The following is a 21,803-nucleotide window of genomic DNA, read 5'->3' as shown; positions in this document are numbered from 1 at the left end:
CACACCCAAGCTGAGAAGACAGAGCCAACCCGCAAACATGAAAGGCCTGCCTGGCTCTTGCAGGACCTGAAGGAAATATGTTAGCTCTTCTCTTTGTATACAGAGAGATACCCTGATGCCTTCGCTAGTCAGGGTTGAGCCCATCATGGGAGAAAGGACAAAAAAGGGCGAACCTGGATGCAAGCCTTACTGTCCCTCGCATCCTCTTTTCAGAGGCCAACATTTGGCCTCCTTCATTAAAACTGTGGTCATTGCCTGAAGCCATTAAGTGGCCAAATATAGGCACTTCTGATCCTTGAAAAAGCACACAAGGCTTCACTCCTACCTTTCCCAAAGATTTATCTTCAATAAATACCCTAAATCCTTACCAATTTATAGCAAATAATCATAATAATATTAATAATAATAGCTACCATTTATTGAGCACCTATTCTACTGTGTGCCAGGCACTGTGCTAGGCACTTTTCGTACAATATCTAATTTAAATCCTCACAACAACCCTGTGAGGTAGGTATTATTATCGTCATTTTACGTATGAGGGAACTGAGGCTCAGAGAGATTAAATAATTCTCCTATCACACAACCAAAAAGTAGTAGAGCTGGGATTCAACCCAGAACAACTTGATTCCAGATCCCATGCTCCTGTGAACTAGAGCAGAGGCAGAGGGGAGAAGGGCTGAATTCAAGAAAAGATTGTTGGAGTAGAATGGATATGATCTGCTGAATAGTAAGATATGGGAAGGGATTTAAGTCCATAAATGTTTCTAGCTGGTGAGCCTATGTTGATTGTGAAAGTAACTAGGATTGGAATTCATGAAGTGGGGGAAATGCATTGAGTCCATACGGATATGTCCATGTAGATGTCCGGTGGATAATAAAAACACAGATCTAAAGATTGGGGGGAAATTGGGAATGGAGAGATATATTTGAAAATCCCCAGCATATCCAAGGCAGGTAAGGACCTCCTGATGGATGATACCAATGGGGAGTAAATAGGAAAGAGAAATGGATTGAAGACAGAAAACAAGGAGCACCAACAATGAAGGTATGAGCAACAGTGGAAGAAACCTCAAGAAAGTTGGACATGGCAGAGTCAGAAAAAAGTATAGGAGCCAGTCCTCCTCCCAGGTGGCTAAAGGAAACTATGGTCTGTGTTGGGAGCAAACCAGAACTGTTAAGAGTCAAATTTCTAACGTAGCCCTCACTCACAAAAAACAAACCAGGAAGTATTTAAATGAATGCCAAATGCCCCTTCCCTGGTTTGCCCCAAAGCCTGGTATTTAGTACTTCATCTCTTGACACCCCAGTTCTGAAAATATGGGAGCCCAGGTGAGCCAAAAGAATTTATAGAAGAGGCTTAAAGTCATAATTTGTTTAAAGTAAAAAATAGGTTAACAGTACAAACCTGGCACTCCCAGAAGCCTCCCTGCCCAGTCATGCTCTGGGGTATCATGGTGGTGTGAAAACAGGAAAAAGTGTGCAATGCAGGGGGCAAGGCGAAACAGCCTGTTTTTTTTTTTTTTTGTCTGGGGAGTCCTCTGATGAGCCCCACATATGGGCTTTATCCTGGTAGGATGATGATAGGGACATGTGGGGGAGGCTTGAGGGCTATGAGGAAGGGGAGGAAGGATAGAGGTAAGTCAGGGGACCAGCCCCACAACCTGGGAGAAAATTTGGAGAGAGGCCAGCCCTCTGGACAGGGACCAACCCTGAGGCTTAAGTGGCCTTGCATAGGCACCTGTGTGTGTGCATGTGTGTGAAAGGGAGAGAGCACGCACACTCTCTGGAAAGGTGAACAGTCTCATATTATATGGACCAAGGGCTGGAGCCCTCCCCAGAAGCCTCGTGCCGTGCTGAAGTGTGGGTGTGGGGGCTGGGTATCCTGGGGAAGCCCTGAGGGGCTGTTGAAGCAGGGTTCCTGGTTTCCTCGGAGGCTGGGCCTCCCCTTGCTGGGGGTTCACAGAAAGTCAAACAGCCCGAAATTCTTGGCTGCTCCAGGCCCAGGAAAAATTGGGGAGGAAAAAAGAAAGAGAAGAAATGTTTCAGGCCCAGAGGGGAGATGAGCCTGTTGGTTAGTAGGGTTAGGGGTCTGAAGGAACCAGCACACAATTGCAGGCAAAGGGTGGGGGTAGAGCAGAGATGTTCCTCAGAAGCCACTAGCAGTCAGGCAGCGAAGGCCCCCACGGCTCCTGGTGAGGGCCCAGTGCAGGAAGGGAGAGCATGGGTACTTACTGAAGGTGACCCACACTCTAGGGTGCAAGCAGCAGGCAAGCGACAGTGAGGCAGCAGGCAGGGACAATTAGGAGGGGCAGATGAAGCGAGTTTTTTTGGTGTCAGCATTGTGCATGCGCGCGTGCGTGCGTGCGTGCGTGCGTGCGTGCATGTGGGGGGAGTTCAGAGATTGGACACATGCTTGTGGGGACGAGGTTAATAGGGAGACTGTGTAGCTGAATGAATGGTGAAAGGGAACTGAGGTAGAAGGGGGGGGGGGGGAAATGGTGGGGAAAAGGGGCTGAGCAGGCCCTCCCAGGCACAGTTGCATTCCTGAAGGGAGTAAGGTGAAGGGAGTAAGGAGCAGCACCAGCGAGTCGGGTCCCCGGGACACGAAGGATCCTGAGTCGTCCTGTGCAGCAGTTAGTGGGCAGAGGGACAAGCCGGGGCTGGTGGCAGGTTAGGGGCTGCAATAGCTCTGTGTGGGTCACCCCACCCTCGCTGAGCTCAGCGAGCAGTTAGCGCGCCTGGATTTAGTTCCGTTTATTTCCCTTTCAGGTACCAGACAAAGTAAAAAAAAGACTGGACAGATGGAGAGAGGGACGCAGCCAGCAAGGTTAGGGTGGGATGGGAGTGGGAGAGGGGCCCTGCTCACATCACATCCACAAAGAACTCACTGGGGTTTCCCATGGCCATGCGGAAGGACTGTCTGCTGGCAGTCAGTTCGGGGGGCACCGAGGCCAGGTCGCGGCCTGGGGGGGCTCCTGGGGGTCCCATGGCCGCGGGCGGCGGGGGCATCATCAGCATGGGGGGGCCGTAGAGAGGGGGCACCCCGGGGGGGCCGTAGCTCGGGTGCGTGTGGTGGCTGCGCAGGCTGCTGGCTAGCGAGTGGTGGCTGCGGTGGCTGTGCTCGCTGGCGGCGGGCCCCGAGCGCTCGCTGGGCGCCCGCTCCCGGGGCCCCCGCAGGCTGCTGCTGCGGGTTGTGTGGTCCGACTCGCTGCCGCTGCCGCCCGACTTGGAGTCTCCCGCCTTCGGGTCTTTCTCCTTCCGCCGGTCGCTGCCGCTGCGGTTGGAGCCACTGCTCCGGCTGCCTGCAGGGGACAGGCAGGGACAGGGCGGTGGGTGCTCAGAGCCCGCGGAGGAAGCCTGGCTCTCACCCGGGTCTCCCCTCCACCTTACTTACCTTCACTGTGCTGGCTGCTGGCACTGCCCCCGCCGTAGCTGTACCCCAGCTCCGGGAAGCCTGGGTGCGGGTTGTAGGGGTGCGGGGGCGGCGGGTACTGGTAGGGGAACGCCATGGGCCAAGGGGCGGCCCCCGGGTGCGGCAAAGGGGCCAGTGTGTCCTGGTCGGAGGCACCGCTGGAGCCGTCGTGGTCGTGGAGGGTCAGGTTGGCCATGTCTGTGGAGGGCAGGAGAGGGCCGGATGCTGGGACTCTCCCACATCTTCTGTGTCAGGAGAGAGGTCCCAGCCCAGGCTGGACTGGATGCAAATGAAATGACAACAGCAGCGGTAGTTCCCCGCCATTATGGGGGGAGGCACAGGCCAGCGAGCTCACATTCCTTTAGACTCCCTCCACCACCGGCAGAGATGGTAGAGAGGGAGCCCCTGCAGACAGCCCCGGGAAAACCCTCTGAGTCACCATTCCTAGCCTCAATGCCAAATCCTGACACTCAACTCCCAGAAAAGCCTTTGGCAGTTAGTTCCTCCTCCTTCCTCAGAGGAGTGGAAGGAAAAAACCTCATTCTGTTCACTTAGCGCAGCGATTTTCAACAGGTGTGCCACAAGAATTTTTAAAACATGCAGGACCTGACTAGCGAGGGCTCTGACCTCTTATTCCTTAAATTGTCCAATAAAAAAACAGTGGCCAACACAACAATAACCCTCCCATGTGAGTGAGTCAAAATTATACCAATCTTTTTTTTTTTTTTTATCAGATTGGCAAAACAATTTTTTGTGTGTGTGCCACAGAATTTTAGTAATTAGTTTATATGTGCCATGAGATGAAGAAGAGTGAAAATTGCTGGCTCAGAGGGTAAAAGGTAGGGGAATGTAGGAAGCTGAAATCTCAGACAACGATCAGGTAGGTATTGCACACCTGCACTTCATTAGGCACAAATCAAAACACTATCTCATACAAATATTACCCCAACACTATGAAGAAGGTGCTAGGCACTTTTTTTCTGAGATGAAGTAAGTGCAGTCCAGAGAGGTTAAATGACCAGCTTAAGTTCAACCTAAATTATAGCCAGAGCAGAAGCTAAAACCTGCTTATTTTTTTTTTACACTTCCAGATGAGGTAACTAGTAAGGAGTAGGGACCAGTTTGGTGAAATTGTACCATTCCCCCTCACCTAACACTAAAAAAACAACACACCATTAAAAACCAGAATGAACATAGGGCCTTTCCAAACCTCCCCATATAGAAGGCCATTGACCAGAATCAATTTTCTGGTGCTGCAGGGAGGGTGGGAGTGGGGTGGGAAGGGCCCAGAAAGAGAACAAGTTAGGTGCCTCTTCTGTGCTCTCCCTCCATTCCCAGGGAGGCGTGGGTCCTCACTGTATTAACATCACTTCTTTCATGACACTGGCTCCCCCAGTAAACTATGTACCTGTTAAGGATAAGGATGCCCCCACTAAGTTGGAACTGCCTGGAAGGGAATATAAGGGGCCACTAGACTAATGACTTGCCTCGGACACCCCTTGCTCACACCCCATCCGTACCAGGTCCCAGAGGCCTGCCAGATACAGACTGAGCCCTTAAGTAAGCCAGCCCAACCTTCCAGGGAAGAAGAAATAAGGAGAAGGGGCCCAAGGGGGCTAAAAAAGACAATGAAGTCTTCCAGCCACGCCATGAACTTGTCAAGGCCAGCAGCTAGCATGAAGGGTGGTGGTGGCGGTAAGCAGGGGCCTGCCTTGGCTCATGTTCCAGGAGCTGGTGACTATTTCAATCTCAGGCTATCATCCCAAGGGGAGTGACTACGTGCTCCTGGGGCTACCCAGGCCCTCAGCTTTTCCCTTTGAGCTTGCTACACTGCCAGCTTAGGACATCTTAGCCAGTAGCAGGAAAAGGCCTGTTATGTCAGCTTTTCCCTGAGCTGGGCCTCTGGTGGCCAGGGCTATGGGTAGAAGATCCAGGAGGACCCAGGGATGGAAGGATGTCTCTTGAACAAAAGGATGACAGTAACCACACTTGATTGAGTCTAAGAAGCCATAGGCTGTAAGATGCACTCCCATTTCAGATACTGAAATTCGAAATAAGTGTTCATCTTAAAATCAATTAAATATATGAAGAATGGAGAACTTTTTAAAGGGTACTTTCTGTGGGCTAAACATGGTACTGAAAGCATTATATACATTACATCATCCTCAAAACAGCTCTATGATGTAGATTCTACTATTACTTCCACTTTACAGATTAACAAATTGAGGCACTGAGAGGCTGTGTCACTCATATTATCACAGTAAGGAGAACTTGAACTCAGAACTGTCTAACTCCAAAACTCTGCATCTACTCCATGTGGCCACACTGGAGCTGCTGAGGGCCAGGGACCCACCCTCCACCAGGACTTGTGCTCTGCAAAAACAGCTTTTCTGATCCCTAAAACCTAATCTGAAGCATTTTAAGAGTTAGTTTTTGGACTCCAGCCAGCACCACTGGGCTCGGAGAAGGTTCCTTCAGGTAGATGTGGCTGCTGGGGGAGGGTTTCAGCTCCCAACACTGAGCGATGCTGTCCTATTTCAAAAACTCCCCTTCCAAAGGAAGATAAGACGGCTTCCATGCAGACCCCTCTTGCTTACTAACCCTAATTGGCTTTGCACTCTTTCAGGACCAAGTCCAGCTCCTTGTTATAGCTTGTAGAATCCTCTATAACAGCGGTGGAGAACCTTTTCCTGCCAAAGGCCATTTGGATATTTATAACATCATTCACAGGCCATATAAAATTATCAACTTAAAAATTAGCCTGTTATATTTGGTCATGCATTTAATTAACTCACCCCTAATGCCTCAGCAGGGCAAAACCAAATGATTTCAAGGGCCTTATACTGCCCACAGGCCGACGTGTCCCGCCCCCCCCCCCCCCCCCCCAACCTGGCCCTGAGAGCTTCTCCAGCTCCATCCTGAAGCACAGTCCCTAACAGAGGTCTGAGGAAGCTGTGGACAGGGGGCCTCAGACAGAGCCTATGTCCTACCCTGGTGGAACCTGCTTGATGCTGGGAAGCTAAGCAAGGCCCAAGGACAGGAACTCTGGCCTTGCTAAGACAATGTTTCTCCACCACCACACACCCGCTCAAACCCAGGTGGTGGGGCCGAAACCGGTTTGGCTCAGTAGATAGAGCATCGGCCTGTGGACTCAAAGATCCTGGGTTTGATTCTGGTAAAGGGCATGTACCTTGGTTGCAGGCACATCCCCAGTGGGGGGTGTGCAGGAGGTAGCTAATTGATGATTCTCTCTCATTGATGTTTCTGACTATCTATCCCTCTCTCTTCCTCTCTGTAAAAAAATCAATAAAATTAAATAAAAATCTAAAAAAAAAAGGGTTATAAAAAAACAACCCAGGTGATGGGGAGAACAAGGGCTCTGGAGCCAGAAAGATCTGGACCCATGGCCTAGTTCCTCTGCTTCTAGTAGTGAGTCCTGGGGTGGACTATGTACCTTCTACTTATCTCAGTTTCCTCATCTGAACACAGGAATAGTAATCCATCTCCCCAAGGGTGGAGAGGAGGTTGTGAGGACTGAGTGACAGAGTGAGATGCTGTTTTAGAAACAATCAGCATGGTGCCAGCCACTTAGAAAATGCCGGCCCCTCCAGGGGACGCAAGGCAGGTGCAGAGGCTGCACTGGGTTCTGCTTCCACCACAAAATTCTCAGGCCTAGAGCTGGGAGCCCAGCCCTGCGGCCCCCTCCTCTGGATTCCCTGGAGTCTGCTGCCACACCCGTGGGCACCGCCCCCTGCCCGGCCAGAGCACAGGGAAGGAAGGGGGGAGGCACGTACTGCCGCAGAGGTCGCCGAAGATGTAGTAGCACTGCTCGGAGAAGGTGATCTTGTTGACCGTGTGGCGGATGAAGCCAGCTTTCAGCAGGTTGCTTGCATACTTGCGGGCTTCTCGCCGGTCAGTGAAGCCTTCCACGTTGTGGTACAGCCAGTCCACCACATCCGAGCCTGCGAGCAAGGCTGCCTTTGATTGGGAGGTCCCCCTTGGGCTCATCTGGCCTCACAGGAGCCATGAGGCGGGGCCTGGTCCCAGCTCAAGGGAGTTACTGGGTGCCCAGCCTATCCTTCTCCCTCACTGCCCACCACCCCATCCTTCATCCCAACATGGGGCCCTCTCACCGATGAAAGCGTTGGGGATGGTGATCTTGAGCCACATGCGGTCGCGGACCTCCAGCCCGGATTCAGGGGAGGCCATGGCTTTCACAATAGCAGCCATGTCGCTGTGGATGGACAGGTGAAAGTCGTCTAGGCCTGGGGGTGGGAAGCAAAGTGGTCAGGCAGAAAGGGGGTGTGGAGTTAGGCAGACAGGAGTTTGCATTCCAGTTCTACCACCTAATAAATATAGACTACTACTGGACAAATTATTGACTTCTTGGACACTCAGTTTCTTCTGTTAAAATAGGGACTTTCACATCTATTTTATAGGGATGTTTGAAGATAATTAAATAATGTAAATGAAGGTGCTTAGTACAGTGCATAATGTGTGTTATGATAATAAAAATGGCAGTCATTATTATGTGCTTGCTTTGTGCCACACACTGTAATAATTGCTTCACTTATATCCTCTCATTAACCCCCAGGAACCTGGTAAAGTGCACATCTTCAGTCCCATTTTACAAGAGGAAACTGAGGCTTACTGGGTGCTCAATACCAGTCAGAAGCAAATACTGTTTAGTGAGCTTCGGGTGTCCCCTGAGGGAAGCTGCAGTGTGAGGTAGCTGGAATGAGCCGAGACCCCTCCAGCCCCTCTGCCTTTCAAGCAAGTCTCCACGTGGACCTCCATCAGTCCCTCTCCCCTGGCCCTGTCTGCTGGGACCAGGGGACAGGGCTGGACACTCACGCTCTGTGTCAGGGATGGAGCTGGTGATGGAGGAGCTGGTGGAGGTGATGGTGCTCAGGGAGGGGCTCATGCCGTAGGCAGGGAAGGTGCCAGTCATGGCTGCAGTGTGGGAGACCCAGGCCGCAGGGTCAATGGGCCGGATGGGCTCGCCTGCAGGGAGGATGAGGAGTTAGGGACTGCCCACTCTGCCCAGTGCTGGGCCCAACAGGGTAGATGTGAGGGTTCCGGGCTACACAGAAGGCAGGACAGACAGGGCTCATGTGTGCCAGACACCCGTTTCAGGGCCGAGTTCCCCATCCACTTACTCCTGGGCAATGTGAAGCAGCCACGTGGACTTGGGTCCCAGCACTTGGCTACAGTCAGGGTGATGGGCCTGAAAGCAAGGGGGTCCCTAGTGAGGGCAGGATGTAGGGAGGCGAGACCAAGCCCCTTGCCTGATAGCCAGCAATGCCTGGCACCTCCTCCGCAATGCTTCAGCCCAACCGTACCCTGGTTTGTGCACAATCTCCCGCAGTACCCGGACTGCGTCGTCATTACTCATGTTCTCAAAGTTGATCTCGTTTACCTGGGAAATAGGACCAGGAATGGGATAAGCGGCCGAGCTGGGGAGGGAGTTAGGGAAGCTTGGTGGATCAGGAGGTTTTCCCCACCAAGAAGGGGCCTCTGAATAGGGTAGAGAGGGTATAAGGAATGAGAAGGAACAGAGGGCACACCCACTCCCTGTCTGCACCCCCAGCCCCAGGGGACAATGGTACCTGTAACAGCATATCTCCGGGCTCGATGCGTCCATCAGCAGCCACGGCCCCGCCCTTCATGATGGAGCCGATGTAGATGCCTCCGTCACCGCGCTCGTTGCTTTGGCCCACAATGGAGATGCCCAAGAAGTTATACTTTTCTACAGGAAGTAACAAGACCCTGAGACGGGAGCAAGGTTCCTAACCAGATTCTGAGCCCCTTGTTAGAAAGAGTGGAAAGGGACAAGAACTACCATTTATGGAACTGGAGCCAGGCACTGTGCTCAGCGTGCTCATTTAATCCTTGTCTCTCAGTCTTATTTTACAGAGCAGACAACTGAGGTTCAGAGGATCTAAGTGACTCTTCTAAGCCATTAAGTGGCAAAACCAGTATTCAAACTCATTTAAATTCCAGGCCAAGTTGGGGTTCTTTTCCCTACATCCAGCTATCTCCTAAAAGAGTGGGTAGGGCAGAAATCAGAGAACAAGAATGCAACAGCTAAAACATGGGGAACGGGAAGGAATCAGAAATCACTCCCTCCAGCAAGCCTTCCCTGATGCTGTTCTCTGCTGCCATAGCTCCATGTGCTTCTCTCTGTCATAGCCCTGATGATGAGAGACTGCAATAATCAGCGTAGGTTTAGGAAAGAGAGCTCCTTGAGGACAGGGAACATAACTTGTGTCTCTTTAAACTCCTCGGGTCTGCCCAGTGTCTGGCATACGGTAGGCACTCAGAGTGTGGTTTCACCAGACTCACCCATGTTGAGAGTGACCGTGATGATGTTGAGGGACATAGTGGAGTCCGTGATGCTGCTGAAGGATGAGGACTGGAATAGACAGAGACTCTGAGCAGCAGGCAGGGGTGGCAGGAGCTCACTGCTCTCCCCTAGCTCCTCCTCGGGGTGAGCCTTCAGCCACCACCTTCCCTCTAAGGCTTTAAACGCTGACCCGAGGGGAGGGGACCTGCGGACGGATAAGCCCCGCCTTGCCCCACTCACCCCTAGCCGCCCAGGTCCCATACCCGCTCAATCCGGGAAACCTTCTGCTTCCGCCGCCGCCGCTTGTGTCTTCTCATCAGGCGTGAGGCACTGCTCTGCTCTGTGGAGCTGCTGAACCTGCGGGGCCCACAGTCGTTCCCCACCAGGCTGACCTAGCCCTGCCCCGTGAGAGGCACTGCAGGGCCCAGGTCCCCAGCACAAGGCCCACATCCCTCCCAGGGGCCCAGTATCCTCAGGGTTCAGAGCCCCAGAGGGGTCACCTGCCCACCAGTCCTCATGAAACCAAGGCCCTACCTGCTGGTGGAGTCATCCTCCTCGGAATCAAAGAAGCTGGTGGTCTCCAACTCGCTGCTCATGAGGGTGGTCGAGCTGTCATAACCCCCCGGCTCTCGCCGCCGCTCCCCTTTTGCAGTTCCGTTTAGCCGGGTTGCTGCAGGGGATGGAGGCAGCTGGGTCCACAGTGCCCAGCGTAGGAGGGGAGGGAGGAGAGGCCGGCCGGGGGCTGCGCTGGGGCCAGTCCTATCCAGAGCTTGGGCAAAGGGGTGGTCAGCTGAGTGGAAGCTGTGGGGAGGGCATGGGGGCCGGGGGGAGGGGGGAGGCATCTGTTCAGGGAAGACGCACTGTGCTCTGGGCCGTCCCTCCTGCGAGGCCGCTCCCGCTGGGCAGACACCAAGGAGTCCGTCTCTGTGTCGTTGTCCAGGTTCTCCTGGCTGCCCCCACCAGCATGAGGGCTGCAGGGAAGACAGGACTTGGTGGGGGAGGGGGCCGGCTGGGGGCTCCCTCCCCCAGCCCTGGGCTGAGCTAAGCTGGCCCTCCCCACAGGCCCTGCGGACCCTCAGGTCACACTCACTGGAAGGACGGCGGCCGGGAGTCCCCGATGCCTCCTGTGCGCTCCATGGGAGGCGGCAGCTCCGATGGGTTATCAGCGCAGAAGGGAGCTGGCTCTGGGTGCGAGCCTTCAGCTGACACCAGCTGATGGGGAGAAAATGGGAAGGTATGGCACGAGGGCAGGGAGAAGTAGGATAGTTGGCTTCTGGCAGGGCATGAAGACTTGGGGCGAAAGAAGCAGGGGACACGGAGGGGAAGGAGACAGGACTACGCAGGGACAGCTGACCCACTGCCAGGCTGATGGTGGCAGGGAAGCATGGGCGGTGAAGAGGGATGGGGGCAGCGGGTAAGGGTCCAAGGCAGAGTCCAGCAGGTGACAGAGGGAATCTGAGGCAAAGTGCCTCAAAGGGCATAGGAATCAATTTTGCCTCCTATGTATGTTTCTGTACCCGCCTTTTCCCTTCACACCTGTCCCCCAGTTTTCACCCAGGCTATAGATAGAATTTGGGGTAGAAACTGTTCAGTTAGAAACTCAAGGACCATTCAGATACTGAAACATAAAACCACCAGCTATACCTTAGCGATGTCTTCCCTCCATCCACCCCATGGCAGGAATGTGGACGGAGGGAGGGTTGAGGAAGGGTCCTTACCCAGGACACCACCCGGCCATTGAAGCAGGGCAACTTGGCATTGTCATCTGAGATCTCCTCCTTCACCACTCTGCAAGGAAAGGAGGCTGTCAGTGAGTGAGCTCTCTGGGGTAGAAATGGAGGTATCTTCGCAACCCCAGCTCTCAGGGGCTCCTCCACCCTAAACTGGGAATCAAACCACCAGCACGAGCCTGTTCAAACAGCATGGGTGGGGATGGCCCAGCTGCCTTTGGGGTGTGTCTCTCAGTCACCAGGTGATTTGCAAATTACACCTGACAGATCGCTGCCCCCATGAGTGCCACCACTCCCTAGAATCTCAAGAGTGCTTTATCCATACCCAGTCAGGCTCTCAGGGGCTGGACTTTTTCTTTCCCTCTGACCCTAAACTAGGAAAAAGCACACCCTGATTACCGTCCTTCCCTTCTCAGCAGGGAATCCGGAAAGACATTTACTGCCGTTATGATAACAGTAACAATTGCTCTCATTGATTGAGTCTGTATTATGGGCCAAGCACTAAGTGAACACTTTACTTGTATCATTTCGTTTAATACAGCAATGCTATAGGTAAGATACAGATGGGGAGACTAGGGTTCAGTAGGTTCAGAAATTCACCTATAGTGACACCACTACGTGAAGTGCTGGGATTTGAATCCTCATCATCCTGACTCCAAACCGATTATACCATCTTATCTCCACACAGTTATAACATATATTCTTCACACCGGCCTCATTGCATAGACCTGTGGTCGGCAAACTGCGGCTCGCGAGCCACACGTGGCTCTTTGGCCCCTTGAGCATGGCTCTTGCACAAAATACCACAGCCTGGGTGAGTCTATTTTGAAGAAGTGGTGTTAGAAGAAGTTTAAGTTTAAAAAATGTGGCTCTCAAAAAAGAAATTTTAATCGTTGTACTGTTGATATTTGGCTCTGTGGACTAATGAGTTTGCCGACCACTGGCCTGGACAATATGATCCCCGTTTTATGAATAAGGAACTGAGAAACATTCAGTAACCTGTCCAAGGCCACAGAGCTAGAAGATGTCAGAGTTGAAATTCAACCCTAAGCTTGTCTGGCTCTAAACCCCACACTCTTTCGACAGTATTTCACATTCTGTCCTGTACGACAGAGGGGATGTGGGTCTGTGTGGAAGGTGAGCTAGGGGAGGCAGTGATGTGAGGCATGGGGGGTGGGATGTGGTCAGAGGCAAGAAGTCACACCAGGACTACAGTTTGACGCCAGCGAAAGAAACCAGAGTAGCTTGAGGTCCCTCAGACTGCATCCAACACCCAGGACAGAGCTGGAAGGATGTGACCAGGGGCAAGAGGGAGACACATGCCTGGAGCTCTGAGCAGAGAGGGAAGGAGGCTGCGAAGCCCAGTGCTCCCTGTTCTTGAAGAAGTTCTGCCCAGAACTGGGAACGTGCTTGGCTCCTTGCGATGTTCACATTCTTGGACTCACAGCCAAGTTCGAAGGCCGAGCCTACCCTCCCCCTTCCCATCCAGCCCTGGCTCCTCCACCATTTCCAGCCCCACCGCGACCCCGAGAGAGCAGCTCAAATCATCCTGCTCAGGGCCATGTGGCAGAAAGCCTGGAGACAGAACAGGCGGGAAAGAAGGGACAGAGAGAAGCACCTCAGACCTGTCAGCCAGTCCAGCCGAAGGACACCCTAAGCTTACAGCCCCCTGTGGGAACTGGGGCGCAAAAGGAAAAGAGGGTGTGTGGGACACATGGCAGGGGCTCTGTGACCTGCGTTAGAGAGGGTATCCCCGTGGTGGGGATCTGCGGCTGAATCCCCACGGCCCTCTCCCCCAAGAGGGCCCCACCACACAGCTCTAGCTACAGATGTTTCCTTTCTTTCTGGGGGTCACTGACAGGTCACCAAGGCTCTGTTGACTCATAACGATCAGCTGATCAGCCTCAGACAGCCCCCCCACCCAGTGGCGCTAAATGGTTCAGGGTTCCACTGCACGCGTGCACGCACCACACTCTCACAAACTTGGGTTTAGATTCCAATTCTGCTACTTATTAGCCCTCCCATCTTAGAGAAGTTCCTTCACTTCTCTAAGCCTTTGTCTCATCCTGGTAAATGGGATTTGTAAATGCCTGGCACAGTCCAGACATACCATAAAAGCTAGTTTCTCACTTGGTGAATTTTTAGCAAGATCCATACTGGGAGTAAGTTTGCAAGGGCAGGAACCAAACACATCTGCCCATCATTCACCGTTCATGCAATTAAAAAGCCTTAGTTGAGAGAGAGCCCAGTGAGTGTTAGATCCTGTGCTTGCTGTTGTCTGAACTTCAAGAAGCATCGGACCTGGAGCCTGCCTTGCTCCTTGAGGTTACAGTCCAGTAGACAGTTCACATAAGCATATTCCATGTGGGAAGTGGTCAGAGTAGTCAGACCAGCAGAAGTGTTCACTGGACAGACATCTGCTCAGTGACACTGATGTCAAGTCCTGGCTAGGAGCAGGTGTATGAATAAACAGGATAAAATATCGTAACTTTAAAAGCTGCACCCAGAGGCAGGAGAATTTGGACATGGAGAGTCAGGGGAAGCAGCAGTGTTCCAGGCAAAAGGCCCAGAGGCAGGACAGTGTGAAGGCAGGACGGTGTGACATGGACAGGGAGGAACATAACCAGCGACTCTACTTCCCATGGAGTCCCTTCCGCAGCTCAAGGCCACGCTAGCAATGGGTACTGTGTTCTACACACTGTCTCCTCAGGGGTAAAAATGCTTATTCTTCTTCCATTTCCCAAATAATGTAAGAGGGGTGGGCCTACCCTGAGCTTGACAAATCGTCTGGAGACCTCACACACTAGAACCTGAGGGTGAGCCTGGAGGGATGCAGAGAGGCAGCCTTCCTCCTCGGCACCACGGCCCCTGTCAGCCGGGGTCACGGGCCTCTGTCTGACCTCCTCATACGGGGCTAAATGGCAGCCCTATCACCTCTACAGTTTGCCAAGGCTCAGCAGCTCCCTCAGAGAGGCTGCATCTGTGAAATGGTGATAATAGTAGTAATACCTACTATAGTGGGATTAAGGCCTTGGGCTGAAGAGCCAGATTCCTGATGTTGAATCAAGTGTTGCCACTAACTAGCCAGACTGTGTGACCTTGGGTAAGTTACTTCAGGTTTTTGCGCTCTACTTTCCTCATCTGCAAACGGATGGCATTACTACCTACTTCATAAGGCTGTTAAGAGAATTAAATGAGTAAAAATTAGAAAAGCCCTTAGACCAGTGTCTAGTACACTGTAAGCGCCATAAAGAGTTGATTAAATGTGTGTGTGTCTGTGCGCGCGCGCGCGCACACACACACACACACACACACACACTCCTCTATTCCTCAGCTACTAGTCCTTTGTGGTAAGCCTACCAGGTCTGCTCATTACTCCTTCTGGGGATAAAAAACAAAATCAATCTCCTCCATTTCATTTTTAGCATTGTTCTCGATCCTGTAAAAATGGCCTACTCTGATACTTTACAAAGGAAGTTCAAGTAACAGTGACGTATGCAAGATGTGTTCAGGTGTTACCTGAATGAACATTGCTTAATTCAACAGTTAACATTTATTTTTAACATAGCTTATAAAAAAATATAAATAGAAAATCAGACGGGTGATTGCCTATTACTGATTTGGCCAAGCTAAGGAAGAGTGAGTGGACTGACAGTGAATTTAAAGAACAATATTGTCAAGAGTGAGCAGATGTGCCGAAACCGGTGTGGCTCAATGGATATCGAGCGTCGGCCTGCAGACTGAAGGGTCCCACGTTCGATTCCGGTCAAGGGCATGTACCTTGGTTGCGGGCACATTTTTAGTAGGGGGTGTGCAGGAGGCAGCTGATCGATGTTTCTAACTCTCTATCCCTCTCTCTTCCTCTCTGTGAAAAATCAATAAAATATATATATATATATAAAAAGTGAGATGTCATGGGGGGGTCTCCTATGACTGCAGTTAGGCCTGGCCAGGGGTAGGGCCAGCACACTGGACTCCAGCTGATGTGCCCTTATCCCCAGCCCCTGAGGCAGGATCTCAGACTCTCCTAACTCCATTCTTCTCTTACCAGGCCAAGGCATCACCCTCTCCCTCCCTTCCCTTGCCGATTGATGTCATCCTTCTTCAGAATTTTCCAGAGGAGATTCCCTGGAGAGGCTGGACCTCCAGGATCCGAAAGTAGGGGTGCCTGTCTCTGGGCTGAGGCCAGACTATATCAGACATCAGGAGTCCCCCACCCCGGGGTAAGCATAACAGCAGCAGAAAGAAGGTAAGAAGCGGCACAGCACTTTCCCCTGGAAAAGCACTTTCACACACAGGAGCTCTCGGGCTCATCAGACCCCGAGTTCCAGGGCGAAAGGTGACAACAAAACATGCCAGGCTAAGGGGGGAGAGGGTGCTTGCTTCCCAGGGCCAGGAGGGCTGGGGTCCTGGGAGAGAAGCCAGACACAGGAACGCTGGGGAGAAGAATGTCTGCCCTCACTCAGCTCCGGGGCCTCCGCTGCAGAGCAGGCAGGCCTCTGGCTAGGGCTGCAGAGGCTGCCTTCAGGCTTCCCCGCAGGCCTCCAGGCCCGGCGCCCAGTTAGTGTGGGGGCCTTCCCCTCCCCCAGTCCCCTAGGAGTTGGGGTGTGTGTGAGGGGCTGGCCAGGCTCCCCCTCCCAGGCCAGCTGCTGCAGAACCTTCCGGCTCCAACATTCCATCCCTTCTTAAAGGGGCAGTCCTTGCTTCCAAACTGGGCCTGTCCAAAGCCCACAGCTGGGGAGGAGAAGACCAGGCAGGGAGGGAGGGGAGGCGACCAAGAGGCGCTTCCTGGCCCTTGGACCCAGGCTCTGAGGCCCTTTCCAAGACCACCCCCTGGGAGGGAAAGGCCCCAGGTTGGAGAGGAAATCAGCACCTGGGCTAGTGTGGGTTCCTCTCCTTCGGGGTCAGGCGTTCTGCTCCCTTGACAACAACATCCTCAACACCCCGCAAGGAAAAGCGGGGGGACGGCTAAACTCCCTGTCTGCAGGCCTTAGCTTCCAGCCTGGCGCCTGAGCACCCCTCGCCTCCCCCTCCCCTCAAAGTCCCACAGCACAGCCCTGGGATGCACGGTACTCCAAATATGGCTCGGAGCTGGGGAGCTGAGAAGATGGAGAAGAAGGCCGAGTGCCAAACCCCCCAAGTCTGTACTGATGAGGTGGCTCCGTGGGCAGGGGGACGGGATGGGGTGAGGGTGCTGGGTGGAGGTGGAGGGTGTGTGTGTGTGTGTGTGTGTGTGTGTGTGTGTGTCTGAGCCGCTGGCCTCTGAGAGGTGAGGGGGCTTCCCGGGCTGGTCCTCTGATGGCTCTTGGGGAGCTGGACGTCCCCCCTAAACCAGGGGGGCCAAGGCTCCCAGAGAGGCTGGACCTCCAGGAGCTGAAACAACCCAGGGGGGGACCCCCAAAGGCCGAGGGGCCCCCAGCATCCAGGGCAGGGCTAGAAGCCAGGGGTGCAAGGAGGGTGCACCCTGCTCGGCGGCCTCTGGAAGCCGGAGCGGCTGGGGTCCCCCGGAGGCGAGGCGAGGCGAGGCGGGGGGCCGTCCTCACCCGAAATCGTCGTCCATGGACTTGAAGAAGAACTTGTAGCTGGGCCGCTGCAGGACGCCCTTAAAGTCCGCCAGGGTGACGCGCTCGGCGGGCAGGGGCAGCTTCACCAGGTACGGCGTCTCCTGCCCGTCCAGGTGGTAGATGATCTTGGTCTCGCCCATGGCGCCGGCCTCGGGCCCGGCGGCCCGCGCGCGGCCTGCTCCGGCGGCGGCGGCCGGGCCGGGCCTCTCGGGCGGCGGCGGCGGCGGCGGCGGCGGCGGCGGCGCTCGGCGCGGTCCGCGGCTCAGCCCAGCCCCGCGCCCGCCGCGCCGCCCGCTCCCTTGTTCTCCGGCCGCTCCCGGGTCCCAGCGCCGCCGGCCGCCGCTTCCGCTCCGCACGCTCCCGGCCGGACTGGTGGCGGCGACTCTTCCGGTGGCCGCGGCCCTCCCGGCTCTGGGCTGCGGCCGGCCCGCCGCTCCCCCACTCCGGCCCGGGCGCGCCCCGCCCCGCCCCGCCCCGCCCGGCCGGCCCCGCCCCCGGCCGCCCCGCCGCGCTGGCCCCGCGGCGGACCGCCTGTCCGCGGCCGCAGACACTCCGCCCGCCCGCCGGGCGGCGCGCTGGAGCTTGCGCTCACGTCCCAGGCCCCCGGGGAGCGTGGCCGGGGAAGTCTAGGCCCACCCCCCCAACCCCCGGGGGCCGGGAAGGCCGGTCTTCCCAAGGTGGCCACGTTCCTGGACGCCTCTCCCCGGTCCGGGCTCCGGACCCCGCGGAGACGGGCTGCTCCCTGTAGCGGGGACGGGTGGGACGCGGAGGTCGCTCTGGTCTCCAGAGGTGAGAGGGGGACACTTCAGACCAAGTATCCCTGCCTGGGGGAAAGCGACCTCGACGAGGCCCTGTAGCGTCTGTTAAGAAACATAGCTGCTGGGTAGCAAGTCTACCAAATCTAGTGCCGATGCCTTCTTACAACTGCAGTACCTAAGTGCAAAGCAGTGGTTTAATAAATGCACTGAGCCCAGCTCATTTATTTAGCAGTGGTTGAGCGGCAACCTATGAGCCAGGTCACGGTTTGAGTCCCCGTCTGGGCACATGCGTATGTTGTGGGCTCAATCCCCAGTAGGGGGGGGGCGAGCAGGAGGCAGCTGATCAATGATTCTCATCATTGATATTTCTCACTCCCTCTCCCTTCCTCTCTAAAATCAATAAGACTATATTTAAAAAAATAATAATAAATAGACTGAATGCAGAATGAGTGCAAGAATGAAGATGCACGTCTGACTGGGATAGTAAGTCTCAAACCAGAGCTATTATAGATAGAATTGGTTCCTAACAGATCTCATCCCTTACTAATGAATACTGAGTGCCAAGGCATACTGCAAGAGATAGAACAAAAACAAGACATAAGGTTGCCCTCAGGACATTTTCTTATCTGGAAGGAGGCTTGCAAATAAACTTCAAAGTGACAAATGCTATGAAAAAGATAGGTGTTAGGCGAGAAAATAAACTGGAACCAGCTCACACAGGTCCTTTCAGGTCACAGTAACAAGTGTGAGCTCCTTCTCACTTCATTTTGTACACTATTGCCAAATTAACATTTCAAGAATAAGTAGCTTTTTCAGACACTTCTGCTCCGAAACTTCTCTACATTCCCCAGTGCTTTCCAAATATCCTTAGTATGACATGGAAAACCCTCCATAATCTAAGCTATATCTTATACAGACTTTTGTTTCATTATATATCCTGGCTAAATTTTTTTTTTAATCCTCACCCTAGGATATATTTAGAGAGAGAGGGGGAGGGAGGGTAAGAGAGAAACATCGATTGGTTGCCTCCCATACCCACTGGACTAGGGATCCAACCCATAACCTCGATATGTACCCTGAATGGAAATCAAACCCACAATCTTTTAGTGTATGGGACGATGCTCCAAACAACTGAGCCACCCCACCAGGGCCTGACTAAAGTTTTTACTTCAGCAAGGTGACCTATTAGCTATCTCTTGCACAAAATATGTATTTTCATTTCATACCCTTCCCTTTATATTTTTACTAGAGGCCCAGAGCACAGATTTGTGCCCCGGTGGGGTCCCTCAGGGTGGCCTGCAGGGATGGGGCGAAAACAGCAGCCCAACACTACCTGCCACTCCTGCTCATCCTGGCCCCGCTGGGTTTGCTGCCACCTCCCCTCGGTAGACTTGCACCTGCTCTGCTGTGGTGGGCAGCGGTGAGCCCTGAGTCTAGCACCCTTCAGTCAGTGGTCAGCTGAGTGGTGCTCCCTGAGGGGGGAGGTGGGGAGGAGACAGCTCCTGCATTGAGCGTCTGCCCCCTGACGGTTAGTGCGTGTCGACTGGTTGTTTAGGCTTTTATATGTATATATATTGAATTTATATATTTTAAATTGAATTTATTGGAGTGACATTGATTAGTAAAATTATGTAGGTTTCAGGTGTACAATTCTATAATATGTAATCTATATATTGTATTGTCTGTTCACTACCTCACCTTCCCTTTATTTTTATTTTTTGTTATTCATTTGTTTGTCCTTTCTTTTTTTAATTTTAAATTCTTTACTGTTTAAAGTGTTATATAAGTCTCCCTTTCCCCCCATTGACCTCTCCCCAGCCACCCCACCCCCCAGCACATATCCTCACCTCCACTCTCACTGTCTGTGTCCATTGGTTATGCTCATATGCATGCATTCAAGTCCTTTGGTTGATCTCTTACCCTCTCCCCCACTGCCTTCCCTCATAGGTTGGACAGTCTGTTTGATGCTTCTATGACTCTGGTTCTATTTTTATTCATCAGTTTATGTTGTTTATTCACCTTCCCTTTACTTTAAATTTCTATCAAAGCAAATGTGTGAATAGTAAAATAGTATTAAGAAAGCTCTGAACAGCCCTAGTTGGTTTGGCTCACTGGATGGAGCATCAGCCTGTGGACTGAAGGGTCCCAGGTTCAGTTCCAGTCAAGGGCATGTACCTTGGCAGCTTATCAATGTTTCTCTCTCATCGATGTTTCTAACTCTCTGACTCTCTCCTTTCCTCTCTGTAAAAATCAATAAAACATTAAAAAAAAAAAAAAGAAAGCTCTGAACAGCAATCTTCTGTCCCATTTCCCTCCCCACCCCAGTATACATTTTTTAGTTCATACTATTTGTCTTTACTTTTTCTAGGCAATTAAAAAAATTATTTATTTTATTTATTATTTTTAAACTATATTTTTATTGATTTCAGGGAGGAAGGGAGAAAGATAGAAACATCAATGCTGAGAAAGAATCATGGATTGGCTGCCTCCTGCACATCCCCCACTGTAAATAGAGCCCACAACCCTGCAAGTGCCCAGACAGGGAATTGAACTGTGACCTCCTGGTTTATAGGTCAATGCTCAACCACTGAGCCATACCAACCAGAGCCATTTTCTTTTTATTATTATTATTTTAATCCTCATCTGAGGACATTTTTATTGATTTCGGTGATAGGATGAGAGACAGAGAAAGATTGATGCAAAAGAAAAACATCAACTGGCCATTTCCTGTAAGTGCCCCGATTGGGAATAAATCCAAAACTTAGGCATGTGCCCAGACCGAGATTCAAACCCAGTCAAACCCTTTTGTTGTATGGTATGCTGCTGACCTACTGAACCGCACTGGTCAGGGACATTTCCTTTTATTCTTAAACTAGTGGCCCGGTGCACAAAATTTGTGCACATTAAAAGGGAATTAGCCTAAGCCAGTTTGGCTCAGTGGATAGAACGTTGGTCTGTGGACTGAAAGGTCCCAGGTTCAATTCCGGTCGAGGGCATGTGCCTTGGTTGCGGGCACATCCCCGGTAGTGGGTGTGCAGGAGGCAGCTGGTTGATGTTTCTCTCTCATCGACGTTTCTAGCTCTCTATCTCTTTCCCTTCCTCTCTGTAAAAAATCAATAAAATATATTAAAAAAGAAAGAAAGAACGTTATAATTAAAAAAAAAAAGGGAATTAATTAGAGGAAATATTTTAATTTTGCTATTTGCCCTTTCTTTATAATACAAGTGTCAGAGATGAAAGAAAATTAGTAAAATGTATATGAAAATCTCCCTCCTATCAGAGTCTGGGGCATGCTGCAGAACTTAGAGTCAAGTCCCTGCCCACCACCCACACGTGCTCTGAAAACGCAGGAGATGCAGATACTGCCGGCCTCACCCCCATTGGGTGAGACCTAGACCTGGCTGGCCCCACCCCGATCAAGCCCCTCCCGGCAGGGGCCGCAGCCTGAGGCCCCCTGACCTGGCACTGGGGCGGGGGGCTATGACCTGAAGTCCCCTGTCAGGCCCTGCCAGGCTGGGGGCAGAGCCTGATGGCCCTCGTTCCTGCCAGGTGCCATACATATTTACATATTCCTCAGATAGATAGATAGAGAGATAGATGACTTCACTTTGTTGCAAGATTTTAATATTGTTTCAATCTTTCCTCTAGCCAATTGAATAGGTAAAATATTCATAATTCAAAATTCAGAAAATATGTAAGGATGGATATAGTCTCCCTCCTATTTGGTCTCTAGTCCTCCAGTTCTCAGTGGAAGGAAACAATTTATTTCTTTTTCATTTCTAAGAACTCTTTTGTTCTCCGGTTGTTCCTTTTTATATCACTTTCTTTATTATCTTTTAATTTTGAGAATTATAGTTTCATTCCTGAAGTTTTTTTAAAAAACAAAACAAACAACAAACTCCTTGTCATTGTTTCCTTGGTTTCAATTTTGTTTTAGTCTCTGCCTTCTGTGCTGGAAGTCTCCTCAAATGGTTGACGGCCCTTGGCAATCTA

General features: G+C 52.3%; 1 protein-coding gene and 1 long non-coding RNA gene across 5 annotated transcripts in view; one reads left to right on the top strand and one right to left on the bottom strand.

Moving 5' to 3' along the window:
- Positions 1-898: 898 nt before the first annotated feature.
- DVL3 (dishevelled segment polarity protein 3) lies at positions 899-17,496 on the bottom strand. 4 transcript variants are annotated; one of them, XM_036447489.2, is made up of 16 exons: positions 17,032-17,494; positions 11,477-11,546; positions 10,849-10,970; positions 10,620-10,729; positions 10,293-10,428; positions 10,022-10,115; positions 9,758-9,827; positions 9,022-9,161; positions 8,755-8,831; positions 8,572-8,639; positions 8,267-8,416; positions 7,546-7,677; positions 7,207-7,374; positions 3,395-3,610; positions 2,889-3,302; positions 899-1,989 (listed from the first exon to the last, which is right to left on the bottom strand). In XM_036447489.2, the coding sequence occupies exons 1-16, from the start codon at positions 17,190-17,192 to the stop codon at positions 1,958-1,960; spliced, it is 2,160 nt and encodes a 719-aa protein (XP_036303382.1). In that variant the 5' UTR covers positions 17,193-17,494; the 3' UTR covers positions 899-1,957. The 4 variants fall into 4 exon arrangements, with proteins under 4 accessions (XP_036303382.1, XP_036303384.1, XP_045439701.1 ...); XM_036447490.2 differs by lacking the exon at positions 899-1,989 and having other exon boundaries at positions 2,740-3,302; positions 17,032-17,493; XM_036447491.1 differs by lacking the exons at positions 10,620-10,729; positions 17,032-17,494 and having other exon boundaries at positions 11,477-11,498.
- The window catches only part of LOC123652613, a 17,142-nt gene continuing 5,203 nt past the window's right edge, over positions 9,865-21,803 (top strand). Inside the window, exons 1-2 of the long non-coding RNA XR_006742056.1 lie at positions 9,865-9,902; positions 20,838-20,840. This is a non-coding gene — a long non-coding RNA (uncharacterized LOC123652613). The remainder of the gene's footprint in view (positions 9,903-20,837; positions 20,841-21,803) is intronic.

The sequence above is a fragment of the Pipistrellus kuhlii genome, unplaced genomic scaffold (genome assembly GCF_014108245.1).
Source record: "Pipistrellus kuhlii isolate mPipKuh1 unplaced genomic scaffold, mPipKuh1.p scaffold_m20_p_2, whole genome shotgun sequence".
In the NCBI taxonomy this organism is placed as follows: Eukaryota; Metazoa; Chordata; class Mammalia; order Chiroptera; family Vespertilionidae; genus Pipistrellus; species Pipistrellus kuhlii.
The sequence above is the reverse complement of the archived record's forward strand: the minus strand, read 5'-3'. Positions and strand labels throughout refer to the sequence as shown.

Excerpts from the sequence above, each read along its gene's own strand:
- DVL3 (XM_036447489.2), bottom strand. The coding sequence starts at position 17,192 with ATGGGCGAGACCAAGATCATCTACCACCTGGACGGGCAGGAGACGCCG. Across the intron at positions 8,640-8,754 it reads GAGATTGTGCACAAACCAGG|GCCCATCACCCTGACTGTAG; the intron begins GTACGGTTGGGC and ends CCTTGCTTTCAG. Across the intron at positions 7,678-8,266 it reads CTCCATCCCTGACACAGAGC|GCCTAGACGACTTTCACCTG; the intron begins GTGAGTGTCCAG and ends TCCCACCCCCAG.